The following is a 16,518-nucleotide window of genomic DNA, read 5'->3' on the forward strand; positions in this document are numbered from 1 at the left end:
ACACCCAGGACTGATCTCCTTTAGGATAGACTGGTTGGATCTCTTTGCAGTCCAAGGGACTCTCAAGAGTCTTCTCCAACACCACAGTTCAAAAGCATCAATTTTTCAGCGCTCAGCTTTCTTCACAGTCCAACTCTCACATCCATACATGACCACTGGAAAAATCATAGCCTTGACTAGACAGACCTTTGTTGGCAAAGTAATGTCTCTGCTTTCTTTATGCTGTCTAGGTTGGTCATAACTTTCCTTCCAAAGAGTAAGCGTCTTTTAATTTCATGGCTCCAATCACCATCTGCAGTGATTTTGGAGCCCAAAAAAATAAAGTCTGACACTGTTTCCCCATCTATTTCCCATGAAGTGATGGGACTGGATACCATGATCTTAGTTTTCTGAATGTTGAGCTTTAAGCCAACTTTTTCACTCTCCACTTTCACTTTCATCAAGAGGCTTTTGAGTTCCTCTTCACTTTCTGCCATAAGGGTGGTGTTATCTGCATATCTGAGGTTATTGATATTTCTCCCGGCAATCTTGATTCCAGCTTGTGCTTCTTCCAGCCCAGCGTTTCTCAGGTTGTACTCTGCATATAAGTTAAATAAACAGGGTGACAATATACAGCCTTGACGTACTCCTTTTCCTATTCGGAACCAGTCTGTTGTTCCATGTCCGGTTCTAACTGTTGCTTCCTGACCTGCATATAGGCTTCTCAAGACGCAGGTCAGGTGGTCTGATATGCCCATCTCTTGAAGAATTTTCCACAGTTTCTTGTGATCCACACAGTCAAAGGCTTTGTCATAGTCAATAAAGCAGAAATAGATGTTTTTCTGGAACTCTCTTGCTTTTTCGATGATCCAGCGGATATTGGCAATTTGATCTCTGGTTTCTCTGCCTTTTCTAAAACCAGCTTGAACATCTGGAAGTTCACGGTTCATATATTGCTGAAGCCTGGCTTGGAGAATTTTGAGCATTACTTTACTAGTGTGTGAGATGAGTGCAATTGTGCGGTAGTTTGAGCATTCTTTGGCATTGCCTTTCTTTGGGATTGGAATGAAAACTGACCTTTTCCAGTCCTGTGGCCACTGATGAGTTTTCCAAATTTGCTGGCATATTGAGTGCAGCACTTTCACAGCATCATCTTTCAGGATTTCAAATAGCTCCACTGAATTCCATCACCTTCACTAGCTTTGTTCGTAGTGACGCTTTAATTGTATCATTTAAAAATGTTTAAATTATTGAAAAGTATTTCCTGATTCTAAAGGCAATTCTTGCTAATTACAGAAAATACATAATATCCGCCTATACCCCCAATTGAGTACAATCACCATTAGCATTTTGGCCCCCTGCCCTCTACTGTTCCTTCTATGTAAATAGAAGGCCTTTAAAAAACAAAATGAAACCAGGATGATAAGCAATTTGGCATCTTATTTTTTCTCACTTAATGACACAGATGCAGAGCATTTGGGGAGCCATTAGAAATTATTTAACAACAGCTCCCTATGGGGCTTCCCTAGTGGCTTGGGAATCCGCCTGCCAATGCAGGAGACACAGGTTCGATCCCTGATCCAGGAAGATCCCACATGCAGCAGAACCACTAAGCGCATGCGCCACAACTTTCGAGACTTGCTCTAGAGCCTGGGTGCCACAGCTATCGAGCGCACACTGCAAACATGGCAGCCTGTGCTTCCTAGAGCCTGTGCCCCATAACAAAGAGAAGCCACCGCATTAAGAAGCCTGCTCACCGCAACTGGAAGAGTGGCCCCCACTCTCCGCAACTAAAGAAAAGCCCTCATAGCAACAAAGATGCAGCACAGCCAAAAAATTAATAATTTTTAAAAAGCCACAGCTCCCTATGACTCTTTTTCTCAAAGTTCCTAATTATATTGTGAGGGAGTGAAAGTCGCTCAGTCGTGTCCGACTCTTTGTGACCCCATAGACTATACAGTCCGTGGAATTCTCTAGGCCATAATACTGGAGTGGGTAGCCATTCCTTTCTCCAGGGGATCTTCCCAACCCAGGGATTGAACCCAGGTCTTCAACACTGCAGGCGATCCACAAGGGAAGCCCCCTAATTTTATTAGTCTTTAATAAATGTTATCCAGATTCCCCTCATCAAACATCTAATGGAAACATGAGAAATGATCATCTTCAGTTTCCTACTAGGAGACTAGAAAGATTTTCTAGGTCATTACCAAACGTGGCTATGTGTCAGAACCTACCCAGGGAGCCCTGTTAAATAAAGAAACCTGAGCTCTTCCCACCTCGACCTGGTGAGTTAGAAACATCTAGGATCTGTTCCAGTCCACCCTCCTGCCTCGAGGTAACACTAGACCCACGAGCAGCTGCTGTTCAAGACAAACATATACACACCCTCTTCCTTAGAGTGTCACTAAATTTATTCTTGATATATTGACATCTACTTTAACTAGTCTAAACTCATAATTCACAAGTATTTACTGCATGTCCATGAGATATATAGATGGGTTTTGCCCAAGATCTAGCAATAGTTGAAAGAAATGATAAATCATGCTGTTACTTTCTATTATCTTTTAATTAATGTCCATGGGAATCTGGGTTGGAAAATGGTGAAAATCTGGGGTTGGGGAAGTAAAGGTACCCCTGTGTCATAAATTTTCCGAATTTTAAAGAAACTTTAAAATACATTATCGTGGATGTGGGAGATACAATTAGACAGGACATATAACTGAATCTGTGGAACGACTAATGTCTTATGTTACCTTCAGTGGTTTAAAAACAAAAACCCACAAACACTTATCAGGAAGAGGGAAGAACCTGATGTTTCCCTATATACATGATTTTCAAATCTAACAATTTGCTTCGGCGAGTCAGCTGTCTTGATAGGTTGGGGTAAATGAAATATTTCTGTAGCTTAAACTGCTATCTTTATACCTACTCAATTCCAAATTTCCATCTCCAGCTAATTCCTAGAATTCCTCTTTCATTAGAAAATGATGAACTGTAGGCCTGGTGGGCTGCAGTCCATGGCGTCACGAAGAGTCGGACACAACTGAGCGACTTCACTTTCACTTTTCACTTTCATGCACTGGAGAAGGAAATGGCAACCCACTCCAGTGTTCTTGCCTGGAGAATCCCAGGGACCGGGGGAGCCTGGTGGGTTGCTGTCTATGGGGTCGCACAGAGTCAGACATGACTGAAGCGACTTAGCAGTAGCAGCAGCAGCAGGGAATTCCCTGATGGTTCAGTGGTTGGAACTTGGTACTTTCACTGCTGGGGCCCAGGGAATTAAGATCCCACAAGCCACATAGCACAGCTCCCCCCTACAGTAAACCCCTGAAAAAGAGCTCTAAAGGCTGCTTTTGAAATCTCAAAAAGGACAATCACACAGTATGATACCATTTTTTCCAACTTTATTTTAAAAATTAGCATGTTCATCAGAAAAAGTTTGGAAAGATCCATGCCAAAATACTAACAGTTACGGGGATTATGAGCTCCAGCCTCAAATATCCAACTATGTATTTCTACCTGGATGGCCCAAATATGTTCAAAACTGAGTTCACCTTAACTCACTACTCCTATCCTACTCACCACTCCAACTGTCAGTGGTACAAGTAAGGCTCTTCCTCCTCACAACACAGGGTACAGGTGCCAACACCCAACCACAGTCTGGTGGGCTGGAAATCAAAGTTCTGAAATTACATCTTGAAACAGGAATAAAAGTAGCTTTCTAACTCCAAGCTTATCCTGCACACCTCACTCCCATTTTCCCCTATTACATTTGAAAAATCCTTTCCACTTCCTGATTTACTATAGAAAATCTGGGGGAGCAGGGAATGAGATGGACTCTTTCAACCTAAGGGTACAATTTCTAATATGCAGACTACATGGAGAATTCTACTCTGACACAACAACAGTATTTGGTATTAGCTGACCGCCTCCCAAAACTGGTTACGAAGGAATCTGACTTGAATTTAACTCTTATTTGTTTATCAAGGTCCCTTAGATTATGTAGTGTAACAAACTCGTCATTAATACTCAGAATGTTCCAGAAGCCACTGCAAGAAGGAAATGCAGCACTTACTTGCTCTGTTGGGAACAGGGTGTTGATATACTCCACAGCATTGAAATCTGCTCGATCTAGAGGATCCTGGCTTGGAAATACCTACATGAAGAGAGAGAATTAAAAAATCACCATCATCTTCCTGTCCTGCTTTATGTATTCTTTCCTTCCTATTGGTTGGTAAGTTCTTTGAAAGCAAAGACCATATCTTTTTTTTCATTTTACAAGGCCAACAACCAATGCTCAGTAAAATATGTGGTAAAGTATATCTATAATTTTTACCAACATTTGTAATTTTAACATCTTGGTAAAACTAACAGAACGTGCAACAGTAAGAAGTATTCAGACAGCCACGAAATCCCAAGGACAAGGTAAAATAAGTGAGCATTATACACTAGCAGATTAAGCCAGCTGATGACACGGTTGTATTAAGGGACTCTTGATAATGGACTAAGGTACCATGTCTCAACGATGTCTCAGCAGTAGAATTCACTACGCACCGAAGTGATTTTTATTCTTCGGGCAGTGTTAGGAAATGCAGCGCTGGCATTCAGGAACTGTCCATCTCTTTTATAGGAGAAAGAATACCTCTGCCTTCAGAGAAATACAGATAACTCCCTTAAAACACTGCAATTTGAAGAACATGTAACACGGTGGATTATAAAAACAGTCAAGTAATCCCCTGGGCACTGGATTTCACCAGCTCAAGACAGTTATTCTAGGAAGTGAATTTTTTTTTTAATGTCTGCTTATTGGACAAATCTATGCTAGAATTCAATCTTACTAAGAAAAGGGGGTGGGGGGGAGGTCTAAAACCCTCACCAAACAACTGGCTGCATTATTCATTTCTTATATTGGAGGCCAGTAAGTCCAAAGCAAATGAAATGTATTTCTCTTTCTGGCTGATGGAGGTGGGTGGGGAGCAGTGTGGCTGGAACACCCAAACCTTTGCCCTGGCATTCCCAGGATGTGTCAAATGTGCTTTGTGCACGTAATCCAACCACTCCAAGAAAAACACATATCCAAGAGGTAAGTGGGACAACACAAACAAATTACCACCCATAGTATTAATGCTCAATAAGTATTAACTATTAGTAACAGAAGTAGTAATGTTTTACTTTAAAAAACTTCCCATGATCATTAAGTATGGCACACCCCTCCTTTTCTTAAATCCGCTACACCAACTCCTTTAAGAGAGATTTTTCTCCCTTTATTGGGAACAATAACCTCGCCTTTTTTTTTTTTAAGATTTATTTTTGGTCGTTGTTGCTATGCATGGGCTTTCTCCAGTTGTGGTGAGCGGGGGCTATTCTTCATGGCAGTGTGAGGGCTTTTCATTGCAGTGGTTTCTCTTCTTGCAGAACATGGGCTCCAGGTACTGGGTTTCAGTAGCTGCAGCGCATGGGTTCAGAAGTTTTGGCGCAGAGGCTTAGTTGCCTGGGGAATATTCTTTAACCTAAAAACCAGCAGAAATTCTCAACCATTTAAAAATGGTAAAGGAGGTCTCTCTCTCTCTCTCTCTTTTTTTTAGCCGTTTCCCCTCTGCTTTGCGATATGCTTCAAAAGCAGAGGTTACCCACCTCCCCTGAATTCTGAGTCAGTCACATGGGGCTCGACGGAGAATTCGGGAACATCGGGACACCAACCTGATGAAAGAACAGCCCCACAACCCCTAAACCTGAGGTTGCCACCCACGAGGTCCCTTCTTCTAGGTACATCGTTTCAGGAGGCACAGCTCCTTTGCCCAAACCCACCAGAACGCCCCACCCTCCAAAGTCAATCAAGGCCGAGGAAGACCTCTCTCCCTTTTCTACATTGAGAAACCCATTCCCACCACCACCTCCCCTCAAAACCTTTCCTTGCCCTTGGCGCCTAGCTCCCACGTCTCCTTCCGAAGACAGCTTCCTCGCCGTCCCACCCCCAGAGCTGCCCCAGTCTCCGCACTCTCCTCCCCTCGGGGGCGGAACGCTCACCTGCTCGATGGCGAGCTGCACGTCGGGCGTGAGCTGCAGCACGGCTTCCAGCTCTTCTACGAACTCCAGTTCCTCCTCCTCCATCATCCTGCCGCCAGCTCCCTCCCGACGGCCACCCGGACCCGGAGCCGCACCTCCTACGGCCACTCACGCCGGAGACTAGAAACGCTCCAGCTGCAGCGATCCGGCGAGTCTGGGCTCTGTCAGCCAATCGGGCACTTCCGGGAAGCCGAGCACTTCCGGAATCCGAGGCACTCTGGGATAGCGGAGGACTGACCTCTGGTGGCCTGGACTAGGCATTCCTACCACCTCCCGAGAGTACCCCCGAGCAGCCCTGTAGTTCGGTGGCCCCTGTCTCTCCTTAAGATGATGGGGACCCGCTTCACCTCTCAGAAGGCGCCCCCCTACTCGGGCCCTGGCGCTGGGGAAGGCCCAGCAGGACCACCCCTCCTCCCCCAGTGAGGGTGCGCCCCGGCAGCGTCGCGATCGAATGACAGCAACCCTCCCGGGCCTCGAGGCTGGCGATCCATCTGCTCTCAGAAGTCCCTTGCCTAGTGGCACTAGGTGTCCCCCCAGCCATCGGGGGAGAAATGACCCCCAGCTGGTAAGTGGCGATGTTGCCGAGGACAATTTGTAGGATGGAACAGCGTGCACTTGATATTAGTTCCCCGTGTGTCAAGCCTCTGGGCAGTTTTCAGGGTGTGTCTGCAGGTTCCTTCTTGAGGGGGACGGGAGGGGAGAGTCAGATTAGGCAGTGACCCACCCTGGGGAAATGTTGACTTTCTGGGACTCTTGAATATCTACAGTCTGTCACAGTCCACAAATGATGAGCTGTATAATCTTGAACAAATTACTCCATCGACCCAGTTTACCCGGCAAGGAGGTGGGGAGAGAGAAATATTAAAAGCACTATGCAAATTTAAGCTAGTAATACAGGTTAGTAAGAGGGTGTCCAACCCTCTGCACCGCAGAGGAAAAAGCAAAGTCACCCTGTGGAACCACTTTTCCTCCAGCCACAATGAGATCATTGCAGCCAAAGGATGAGTTTGTTTTACCTGTTAAACATTGTGAAACCAAGATGGCAGCATCCCTGGCCCCAATGAGCTTTTTTTTAATAATCAAAATTGTAGTAAAGGAAGACTTAAACATGTAAGTCAGTTATTTACTAGAATATTATTGACTCAAAATCATGGTTTTGAAATTTATTTAATGACATGGGAAAACACTCATAATATCAGAAAGCAAAAATACACAGCATGATCCCAGTTTGTGTATTTTGTGTCTATAAAAATGATAAGAAATACTCCTTTTCTGCAGGGGATTCAATGTATTCTTTGCAGATTTTCCCAAATTGTCTATGAACCTGTAACACTTTTATAATCAGTATATTTTTTAAAAGAAAATGATAATTATATCTATCTCTCTTGGATGTTTTTCATTTTTTATATACAGTAAGAAATACATATATATATATATATCTAAAGTCCATCTATTTAGTTTAGAATGCCATGAGTTTTAATAAATGCATATCATCATGTACCCACCATCACAATCAAATCCTAGGACAGTTCCATCACCACCACCCCACCTCACCCCACATTCTCTCATGCCCCACCTGCTCCCCTGGCAACCACTGGCCAGATTTCTGTCCCTATAGTTTAACTTTTGCAGAATGTCATATAAATGGAATCATACAATATGTCACCTTTTGAGTTGGTTTCTTTCACATAACATGATGCATTTGCATGTCATCCACATTGTTGCATGGGTCGGTAGTTTATTTCTTCTTGCTGAGTGGTAATCCAGTCTCTTTATTCCCTGGTTGAAAGACACTGGGGTTGTTCCTAGTTTGGGGCGATTATGAATACAGCAGGATTTTGCGTGAATGTAAGTTTTCATTTCACTTGGGTAAATAACCTAGAAGTGGTCTTGCTGGATTGCATAGTAAGCCTGTATTTAACTTTATGAGAAACTGGCCAGCGGTTTTCCTAAGTGGGCTGTTAGCATTTTTGCATTCCTACCAGCGATGAATGAGAGTTCTGCTTGCTCATAGAGCTTATTTTTAATGATGATTGTAATAACTCACATTTCCTAGTCCTTACTATTTGCCAGGCACCATGATAAGTGTGCTACTGTACGTAATCGCTAAGTCATGCCTGACCTTTTGAGACTCCATGGACTGTAGCCCACCAGGCTCTTCTGTCTGTTAGGTAGGTAGAATAGGGAAAAGGAGTCCAAAATCGCGGTGGCTAAAAGACAAGCAAGGGAAAAGCCCGCGAAAATAGAACAAAGGAAGGTCCGAGGACCAGAGTGAAGACTTCAGGTGGAACAAACAGTCCTCCTGGCTAAGCCCAATTTGCATAGGGCAGGCCCAGGTGGAGGAAAAAAACGTATAAAAGGAGGAGCCAAAGCGCTTTCTTGCTCTCTGTCTCTCCCAGGTGGGTGGGCTCTTTCTCTCTCTCTCTCTCTCTCTCTCTCCCTCCCTCCCCCGCATGCTCCTCCACTCTCTTTTCAAGTCTTTGGGTTGGCACCCCCTCACGCTTCCAGGATGGATTCTCCTGCTAAGTTCTAAATAAAATAGAGCTGTAACACTGATTTGCCTAAGAGTTATAACACGGTTTGTCCAAGACCCAAGAGCTGTGACGCGCCGAGGGCTTTAATGTCCGTCGCTCCAAATCTTTATTGTGACGAGCGAGACAAAGAACCGAGGAACATACACTCTCGTGACATGTCCATGGGATTTCCCAGGCAAGAGTACTGGAGTGGGTTGCCATTTCCTTCTCCAGGGGGTCTTCCCAACCCAGGGATCAAACCCATGTCTCCTGCTTGGCAGAGGGATTCTTTAACACTGAGTCACCTAGGAGGCCCATACCATGTATATATAATACATCCTCTTTTAATCTACATGGCATTTCAGAGGTTGGTAGTTATTATCTGCAATTCACAAAAGAGAAAATGGGGATGTAGTTAAAAACTAACAAAAAATGTGCCCCAGGTCCCATAATTCTTCCTGCCATTCATTCAGTGAATTTATTGAAAGTGAATGAATGATCCTGCCGGCAATAGGCACTAGGCCAGGTGCTAGGAATTTAGTAATCAACAAAATAAGCCAAGTACCTGCCTCCATGGAACTGTTTCCAAGTATCACAATCAAGAATTTTAATAGTTACATGCAAGACAAGTAAAGCATATGGTTAAAGACGATGGAGTGCTCTGATTGGATGTGAAGATCAGGAGAGGCTAAGCAAAGGGTGGAGCTGTGAATAGGAGATGACAGATAAAAGGAACTGCTGCTGCTGCTGCTAAGTCGCTTCAGTCCTGTCCGACTCTGGGCGACCCCATAGACGGCAGCCCACTAGGCTCCTCTGTCCCTGGGATTCTCCAGGCAAGAATACTGGAGTGGGTTGCCATTTCCTTCTGCAATGCATGAAAGTGAAAAGTGAAAGTGAAGTCGCTCAGTCATGCCCGACTCTTAGTGACCCCATGGACTGCAGCCTACCAGGCTCCTCCGTCCATGGGATTTTCCAGGCAAGAGTACTGGAGTGGGGTGCCATTGCCTTCTCCGGATAAAAGGAACAGTATATGCAAAAGCCACAAGGATGAAGAACTTGGCCAGGGTATGGGACTTGAAAGCCATGAGGAGAATGGAACAAGAGGCCAAAGAAATGGGCAATGCCAGATGGTGGAGACTCGTGATGGTCATCTGAGGAATGGAAAGCCTTTGAAGGATTCTAAGCAGAAGAGTGACAGGCCCAGCTTCACCAGGCCTGTCATCAGCCCTGGCCCCCTTTATTTGTGTTTTCTCATCTTCGGGGCACCCCACATTGTTGGGGAGAGTCAGGGAGCCAGGGTGACCATCCCAATACTAAGTCAGGCTGTCCAGTTGCCACTGATTGTCCTTTTACAATCCCATTGTCAACCCTCAATTGCATTCCCCCTGCGACCCACGCCCTTCCTTATGCTGAAGCTCCCAACCTCATTACCTTCCTTCTTCCTCTTTGCAGATAAGACACTGATAATGAATATAAGTTCGGGTTTTAAGAGAGTTACACAGTACAAAAGTCTAGGAAGACAAAGAGCAGAGAGATAGATGGACGTTAGGTGAATAAAAATGCATTCCTTGGTGGTCCACTGTGGTTAAGAATCCGCCTTCCAATGCAGGGGACGTCAGCTTTCTCTGGTTCTCTTGCTGTGAAGCACGGGTTCAGTAGCAGCACAGGCTGAACCGACTGCGAACAGGCTCAGTAGTTGCCACTCATGGGCTTGGTTGCCCTGTGGCATGTGGACTCTTAATTTCCCAACTAGGGATCGAACCTGTGTCCCCTACCCTTGGCAGGGAAGACCCAGGGGAGCCAAAATTTAAAAAAAGTAGTAACAGGCTAGACTGTTCATGATAAGCAAATGAGAGAAATATCTTTAATAGAAGGAGGAAGCCTGGAAAGACAGATTATAAGCTCTTAAAATACGGGAATGTACAGATATGAAAAATTGGGGTATGAAAATAAGGAATGTGTGGTTTCTCACAAATAAGTTGGGCTTTTTAAAAAACAATTTTCTGTAATGCAATAGGGTATATAGCTAATGACAAAGTTATCATAGAAACATCTTTTCTACCATGAAATTTCACTAAATGAGGAAAAAATCAACCTCTAATACTTAAAAAAAAAGCACAAAACCAACCTAGGAGGAGACCCTATCCTTTAATCAGCAATGGGAAAAGGATAAGGTAGAAGAGAAATACTACAACAGTCTGTAGGGCAGTGTTGGGGCGCATCTCTGAGGATGGCCTCAGAATAAAATAGAAAAAAAAGTAACCCTCCTTTCACAATGCTTCTCTTTGTGCCCAAAATGTTTAAATATATAGGCTGGAAATAAGTCATTTTAAAACAGCCTTTGTTCATGAGATCCAGTGGGATCTCTGAATTTCATGTGCCTCTGTCAACTTACTGGTTTTTTCCCTAACTCTGTTAATAGGAGTCTCTAACACCCTATGCTATTTGCAACTGGTTTCATTATTTTCGAAGGAGCTATACAATAATAAATTGAGTAGACATGGTGCAGAGTGTTATTTTCTAAGATCAAAACAGTGTCTTTATTCTATTAAGAAGGATCTCCGTAAGTACCACCTCCTGAACACCTGGGCTTTTTATGAAACTTAAAAAAAAAAAATCATAGAATGTCTAAATGACATGCTTTTTACCCACTAAATGCCAGTAGCATAACCTCTCACCCCCACATTGTGATAACCAAAAATACCCCCTGCAAAGAAAAACAAAAATACCCGCTGCAGATTTCCACAAATCCCCTCCTTGGACCCTCAAGCACAATCACACACAGACACTTGTCACTATGGGTGGTAAAAAGCTTCCAAGCCAACTTGTAGTAGAGGCATATAGTTTAATCCCTGTATTAAATCTTGTTCAGAATGTCTTTTTTGGTGCTTCTTTATGCATTGCTTTAAGTGCATGACTTTCATGAGGACAGATTTCTTTTGCTGTCCTTCATTCCGGAATTTTCTGAACATCCTGGACTCTGGTGTTTGTTCTTGACTGACATTCCAGTGGGCTTAGCTGGACAGACGTGCACTTAGGCTTCCTGCTCTGTGGCGTGTGGGCTCCTAGTTCCCAAACTAGGGACTGAACCTGCATCTGCTGCCTTGGCAAGGAAGAGCCAGTTCAGTCAAAATTAAAAAAAAAAAAAAAGTAACAACAGTCTACACTGTTTATGATAAGCAAAAGAGAGCTAAAAAATACCTTTAATAGAAGGAGGAAGCCTGGGAAAACAGATTATAAACCCTTAAGTAAAATATGGAAGTGTACATATATGAGAAATTTGGGTATAAAAATAGGAGTGTTCTGACTGTTCCCATATCCTGGACACCCAGTTTTGTTTTGATTGGTACTCAGGTTCTCCGTGCATGTCCATTCTTGCTAAAGAGATTATAATCTCTGCCTAGCTTCAGTAGCTCCCCTGTTCCCACGCTGGTAGCTCAGGCATTCAGTCTTGTCTATATACCAGCTCCCGTATACTTTTATATTAGGACCCTTCCCCATTGGCTACATTGAGTTCATGGTAATTCCTTCACTCAACAAAGTGATAATTACACAGGTGAAAATGACAAGCCTTCTGGTGCAAGTCTTACATATTACAACAAACATAAACGCTTGTTTTATAAAACTGACATTAACTAGTACAACTATTATAATGTAGCTACCATTAATTAATGTGTCTTACACCCTCAAGTTTCTCACAATGCCACGGTCACTTCCTGCCCTCTTTTCGTGTTGTCTTCCTGCTGAGTTCTGGTGCATTCCCTGAGCTGGGTCTTTAGCAGCTTCTCTTCTCCTGGTCTACCACCACCAGTTCTTAATCTTTTTTTGAATCTGGATCCCTTGGAGGAAGTGAAGACTTCCATACCATAAATCCTTTCCCCAGAAAAAGATACGTTTGTACATTTTGCAGGCAATTCTAAGGGAAAAGGGATCCTACGGAATATTTCTTAAGCTATTTTTTTAACCCCATCTTCTTTCTGCTAAACATAACAATCCTTTAAAAAAATATTTATTTGGCTGCACTGGGTCTTAGCTGAGGCACATGGGAGCTTCGATCTTTGTTGTGGCATGTGGATCTAGTTCCCCACCAGAGATCGAACCCAGGCCCCCTGCACTGGGAGCACAGAATCTTAGCCACTGGACCACCAAGGAAGTCCCCTAAACATAACCCTCTTGTGGACAACCCTCCCACACACAATATTCCAATAAAAGGTGTGATCCTCATCCCTCCGATTTTATAACCACTGATATGTAGTTTTTATCCATTTTCCACTAGCCAAAAATATTTGGCCCAGCTAAGCATTTTTAGATCTACACCAGAAAGCCAGTCAAACGGTTTATGTTCAAAATGTAATAATGTTCAAGACTCGGATATCTTCCTCCAACCCAGTCCCCCATGGAGATACATTGCTTTGAGAGGTCACTCTCAACAGCCATCTCTAGTCTCCAGATCTCTTCTCTCCACACTTGGGTTTCTCTCCTTAGTGTCAGTCACATATTTTCAAATGCCTGTGAAAATCTTCACTCTGCTTGTCATCTGGTTTCTCTTTTTCCTTGCCCTCAGTGCCCCAATCTAAGTACATTTACGTCTTGGGTCTAGAGTTCAGCATTTGATGGGGAAGCCCTCCAGTGATGCAGTCAGTTAGCCCACAGTACTTACATAGCATTTTATGGGCATATCTAATCCACTGCACTAAATGGCAGTGAGTGGTGCTAGGGACTAACACAGTGCACTACATTTACATAGTATTTTATGCATGTTTGTGCACGCTCAGTTGCTTAGTTTCTGATTCTTTGAGACCCCATGGACTGTAGCCCACCAGGCTCCTCTGTTTATGGGCTTTCCCAGGCAAGAATACTGGAGTGGGTTGCCATGTCCATCTCCAGGGGATCTTCCCAACCCAGGGATAGAACCTGCATCTCCTGGCAGGAGGATTCTTTACCACTGAGCCATCTGGGAAGCCCCATTTTATGCATAAATACCCAGTTATGCTCTGGAGATCTTTCTCTGTATTTTGGTCTTTCTCTGCTTTTAGAGGCCATATAGTAGTCCATAGTTTGATCATACCAAAGAATATTTTATGTCAGACGGTATCCTAATTGACTTTTGATGGTTCAGTTTATGATTTTTCAATTTTAGGACAGTGTGAAAGCAATATGCATCCGGCAGAAACCCTACTTCAAATCCTGATCTTTTCCCCGGCTGGTGGCGTTCTGGGTGATACATCCTCTTGCGATGCTGGGCAGAGCCAGTGAGCGGCAGCTCCCATCAGCCAGGCAGTCAGGAGGTAAACGGTGCACTTACAACCGTTCTGTTTTTCACTTTCAGTCCAGTTTTCAATAAACTCCATTAGATATTAAACATTTTATTATAAAATAAGCTTCACATTAGATAATTTTGTCCAAGTGTCAGCTAATGTGTTCTGAACACTTAAAAAAAAAAACTTGTTTCCCTTTCTAGTCTTTTGTGTGTGTGTGTTTTTAAAGTTTTTATTATTTGTTTATTTATTTGGCTGCATTGGCTTGAAGCATGGGGGATCTTCCATTTTTCGCTGTGGCACCAGTCTAATTGTGGCTCAAGGGCTCAGTAAGTGCAGTGCAGGAGCTGAGTTGCTCCACAGCATGTGGAATCTTAGTTCCCAGACCAGGGATTGAGCCCTCATTCCTTGCACTGCAAAGTGGATTCTTAACCACTTGAACCACCAGGGAAGTCCCCTGAACATTTTTAATTAAGGTGGGCTAGGTTCAGCTATGGTGTTTGGTAGGCTGGAAGTATTAAATGGATTTTCAACTCATGATATTTTCAACCGTGATGAGTTTATCAGGACCTACCACCATCAGAAGCTGAAAAAGATCTGTACTCCACTACTGGATATTTGGTGGTTTAGTCACCAAGTCGTGTCCAACTCTTTGCAACCCCATGGACTGCCAGGCTCCTCTGTATATTTAGATCATTCCTAAATCTTCCCTCGTAGCTCAGTTGGTAAAGAATCTGCCTGCAGTGCAGAAGACCGGGTTTGATCCCTAGGTTGGGAAGATCCTCTGGAGAAGGAAATGGCAACCCACTCCAGTGTCCTTGCCTGGAAAATCTCATGGACAGATGGAGCCTGGTGGGGCTGCAGTCCATGGAGTTGCAAAGAGTCAGGCATGACTAACACTTAAATTTTTATGTGTGTGCTATTACAAACAACACTGTATCCTTGCAATACGTATTTATACTTCTATCAGCACTGAAAAAAGTGCCTATAATCCACATATCTTTATGAACACTGGGTATTATGTCTTGTAAATATTTACTTATAAAACTTCTGTTGACCTTTTGTATTTCTTCTTTTCAGTTCACTCAGTTGTGTCCGAATCTTTGCGACCCCATGAATTGCAGCACGCCAGGCTTCCCAGTCCATCACCAACTCCCGGAGTTTACTCAAACTCGTGTCCATTGAGTCAGTGATGCCATCCAACCATCTCATCCTCTGTCGTCCCCTTCTCCTCTTGCCTTCAATCTTTCCCAGCATCAGGGTCTTTTCCAATGAGTCAGCTCTTCGCATCAGGCGGTCAAAGTATTGGAGTTTCAGCTCCAACATCAGTCCTTCCAATGAATATTCAGGACTGATTTCCTTTAGGATGGACTTTTGGACCTCCTTGCAGTCCAAGGGACTCTCAAGAGTCTTCTCCAACACCACAGTTCAAAAGCATCAATTCTTTGGCGCTCAGCTTTCTTTATAGTCCAACTCTCACATCCATACATGACTACTGAAAACACCATAGCCTTGACTAGACCGGACCTTTATTGACAAAGTAATGTGTCTGCTTTTTAATATGCTGTCTAGGTTGGTCATAACTTTTCTTTCAAGAAGTAAGCATGGCTTTATTGCATGGCTGCAGTCAACATCTGCAGTGATTTTGGAGCCCAAAAAAATAAAGTCTGTCACTGTTTCCACTGTTTCTCCATCTCTTCTGTTATTTCCATTTTATATTCTTTGATTCTTTTGGATCATTTGTGTTTCTTCATAATTTGTAGGTTTTGACTATTCTGAATATTAACTCTTGCTCTACTATGTGAAAGTTACTCAGTCATGTTCATCTCTTTGCGATCCCACTAAACAGTCCATGGAATTCTCTGGGCCAGAATACTGGAGTGGGTAGCCTTTCCCTTCTCCAGGGGATCTTCCCAACCCAGGGATTGAACCCAGGTCTCCTGCACTGCAGGTGGATCTTTACCAGCTCAGCCACAAGGGAAACCCTCTCTATTGTGTACCATAAACATTTTCTTCAGTTTATGTTGTCTTTTTACTTGTTAAGAGTGACTTTTGATGTACAGTTTTTTGCTTTTTAAAAATGCACACAAATCTATCAGTCCTTTTCCATGTATCATCTGGGATTTAGACATTGTTTGGGAAAACATTTAGCCGGTGAATTATAAAAATATTTTTCAAAATTTTCTTCTAATACATCTGTAGTGTTGCTTTTCATGTGTAACCTTTCATATCTCTGGAATTTATGTTTGTGTTTGGTGTGTGGCAGGGCACTGTATTCATTTCCCAGAGTTGCCATAGCAAATTAGCATAGGCTGGATGCATTATGACAATGGAAATTTATTTTTGCACATTTCTGGAGGCCAGGAGTCTGAGATCAAGGTGTCCACAGGACTGATGCCTTTTTGGAGGCTCTGAAGGAGAAACCCTTCCTTTCATGCCTCTGCCCTGGCTTCCGGTGGCTGCCAGCAGTCCCTGGCTTCCCTTGGCTCATGGACTCACCCTTCCAATCCCTCACTGCATCTTCACTTGGCCTTCTTCCCTGTGCCTGTGTCCTTTACTGTCTCTTGTAAGGATATGCTCGTTGGATTTAGCGCCCATCATGACCCAGTACAGTCTCACCTCAATCCTTACCATAGTTAAATCTGCAAAAACCCCCATTTTCAAATGATGTCACATTTTAAGGTGATCGTGAATCCTGGGGT

At 43.5% G+C, this 16,518-nt stretch overlaps 1 protein-coding gene and 1 long non-coding RNA gene across 2 annotated transcripts in view; one reads left to right on the top strand and one right to left on the bottom strand.

Moving 5' to 3' along the window:
* Positions 1 to 6,244, bottom strand: part of VPS53 (VPS53 subunit of GARP complex) — a 124,858-nt gene extending 118,614 nt beyond the window's left edge. The window contains exons 1-2 of the mRNA XM_006052711.4: positions 6,007 to 6,244; positions 4,055 to 4,135 (exon numbers count right to left, since the gene is read on the bottom strand). Coding sequence (XP_006052773.1) covers positions 4,055 to 4,135; positions 6,007 to 6,093 — 168 coding nt within the window. The 5' untranslated portion in view covers positions 6,094 to 6,244. The remainder of the gene's footprint in view (positions 1 to 4,054; positions 4,136 to 6,006) is intronic.
* A 27-nt stretch (positions 6,245 to 6,271) lies between these two features.
* LOC102399535 lies at positions 6,272 to 14,956 on the top strand. The gene is made up of 3 exons (XR_327060.3): positions 6,272 to 6,610; positions 13,699 to 13,846; positions 14,897 to 14,956. It is a non-coding gene; the product is annotated as an uncharacterized LOC102399535 (long non-coding RNA).
* Positions 14,957 to 16,518: the final 1,562 nt, after the last annotated feature.

The sequence above is a fragment of the Bubalus bubalis genome, chromosome 3 (genome assembly GCF_019923935.1).
Source record: "Bubalus bubalis isolate 160015118507 breed Murrah chromosome 3, NDDB_SH_1, whole genome shotgun sequence".
NCBI classification, from domain to species: domain Eukaryota; kingdom Metazoa; phylum Chordata; class Mammalia; order Artiodactyla; family Bovidae; genus Bubalus; species Bubalus bubalis.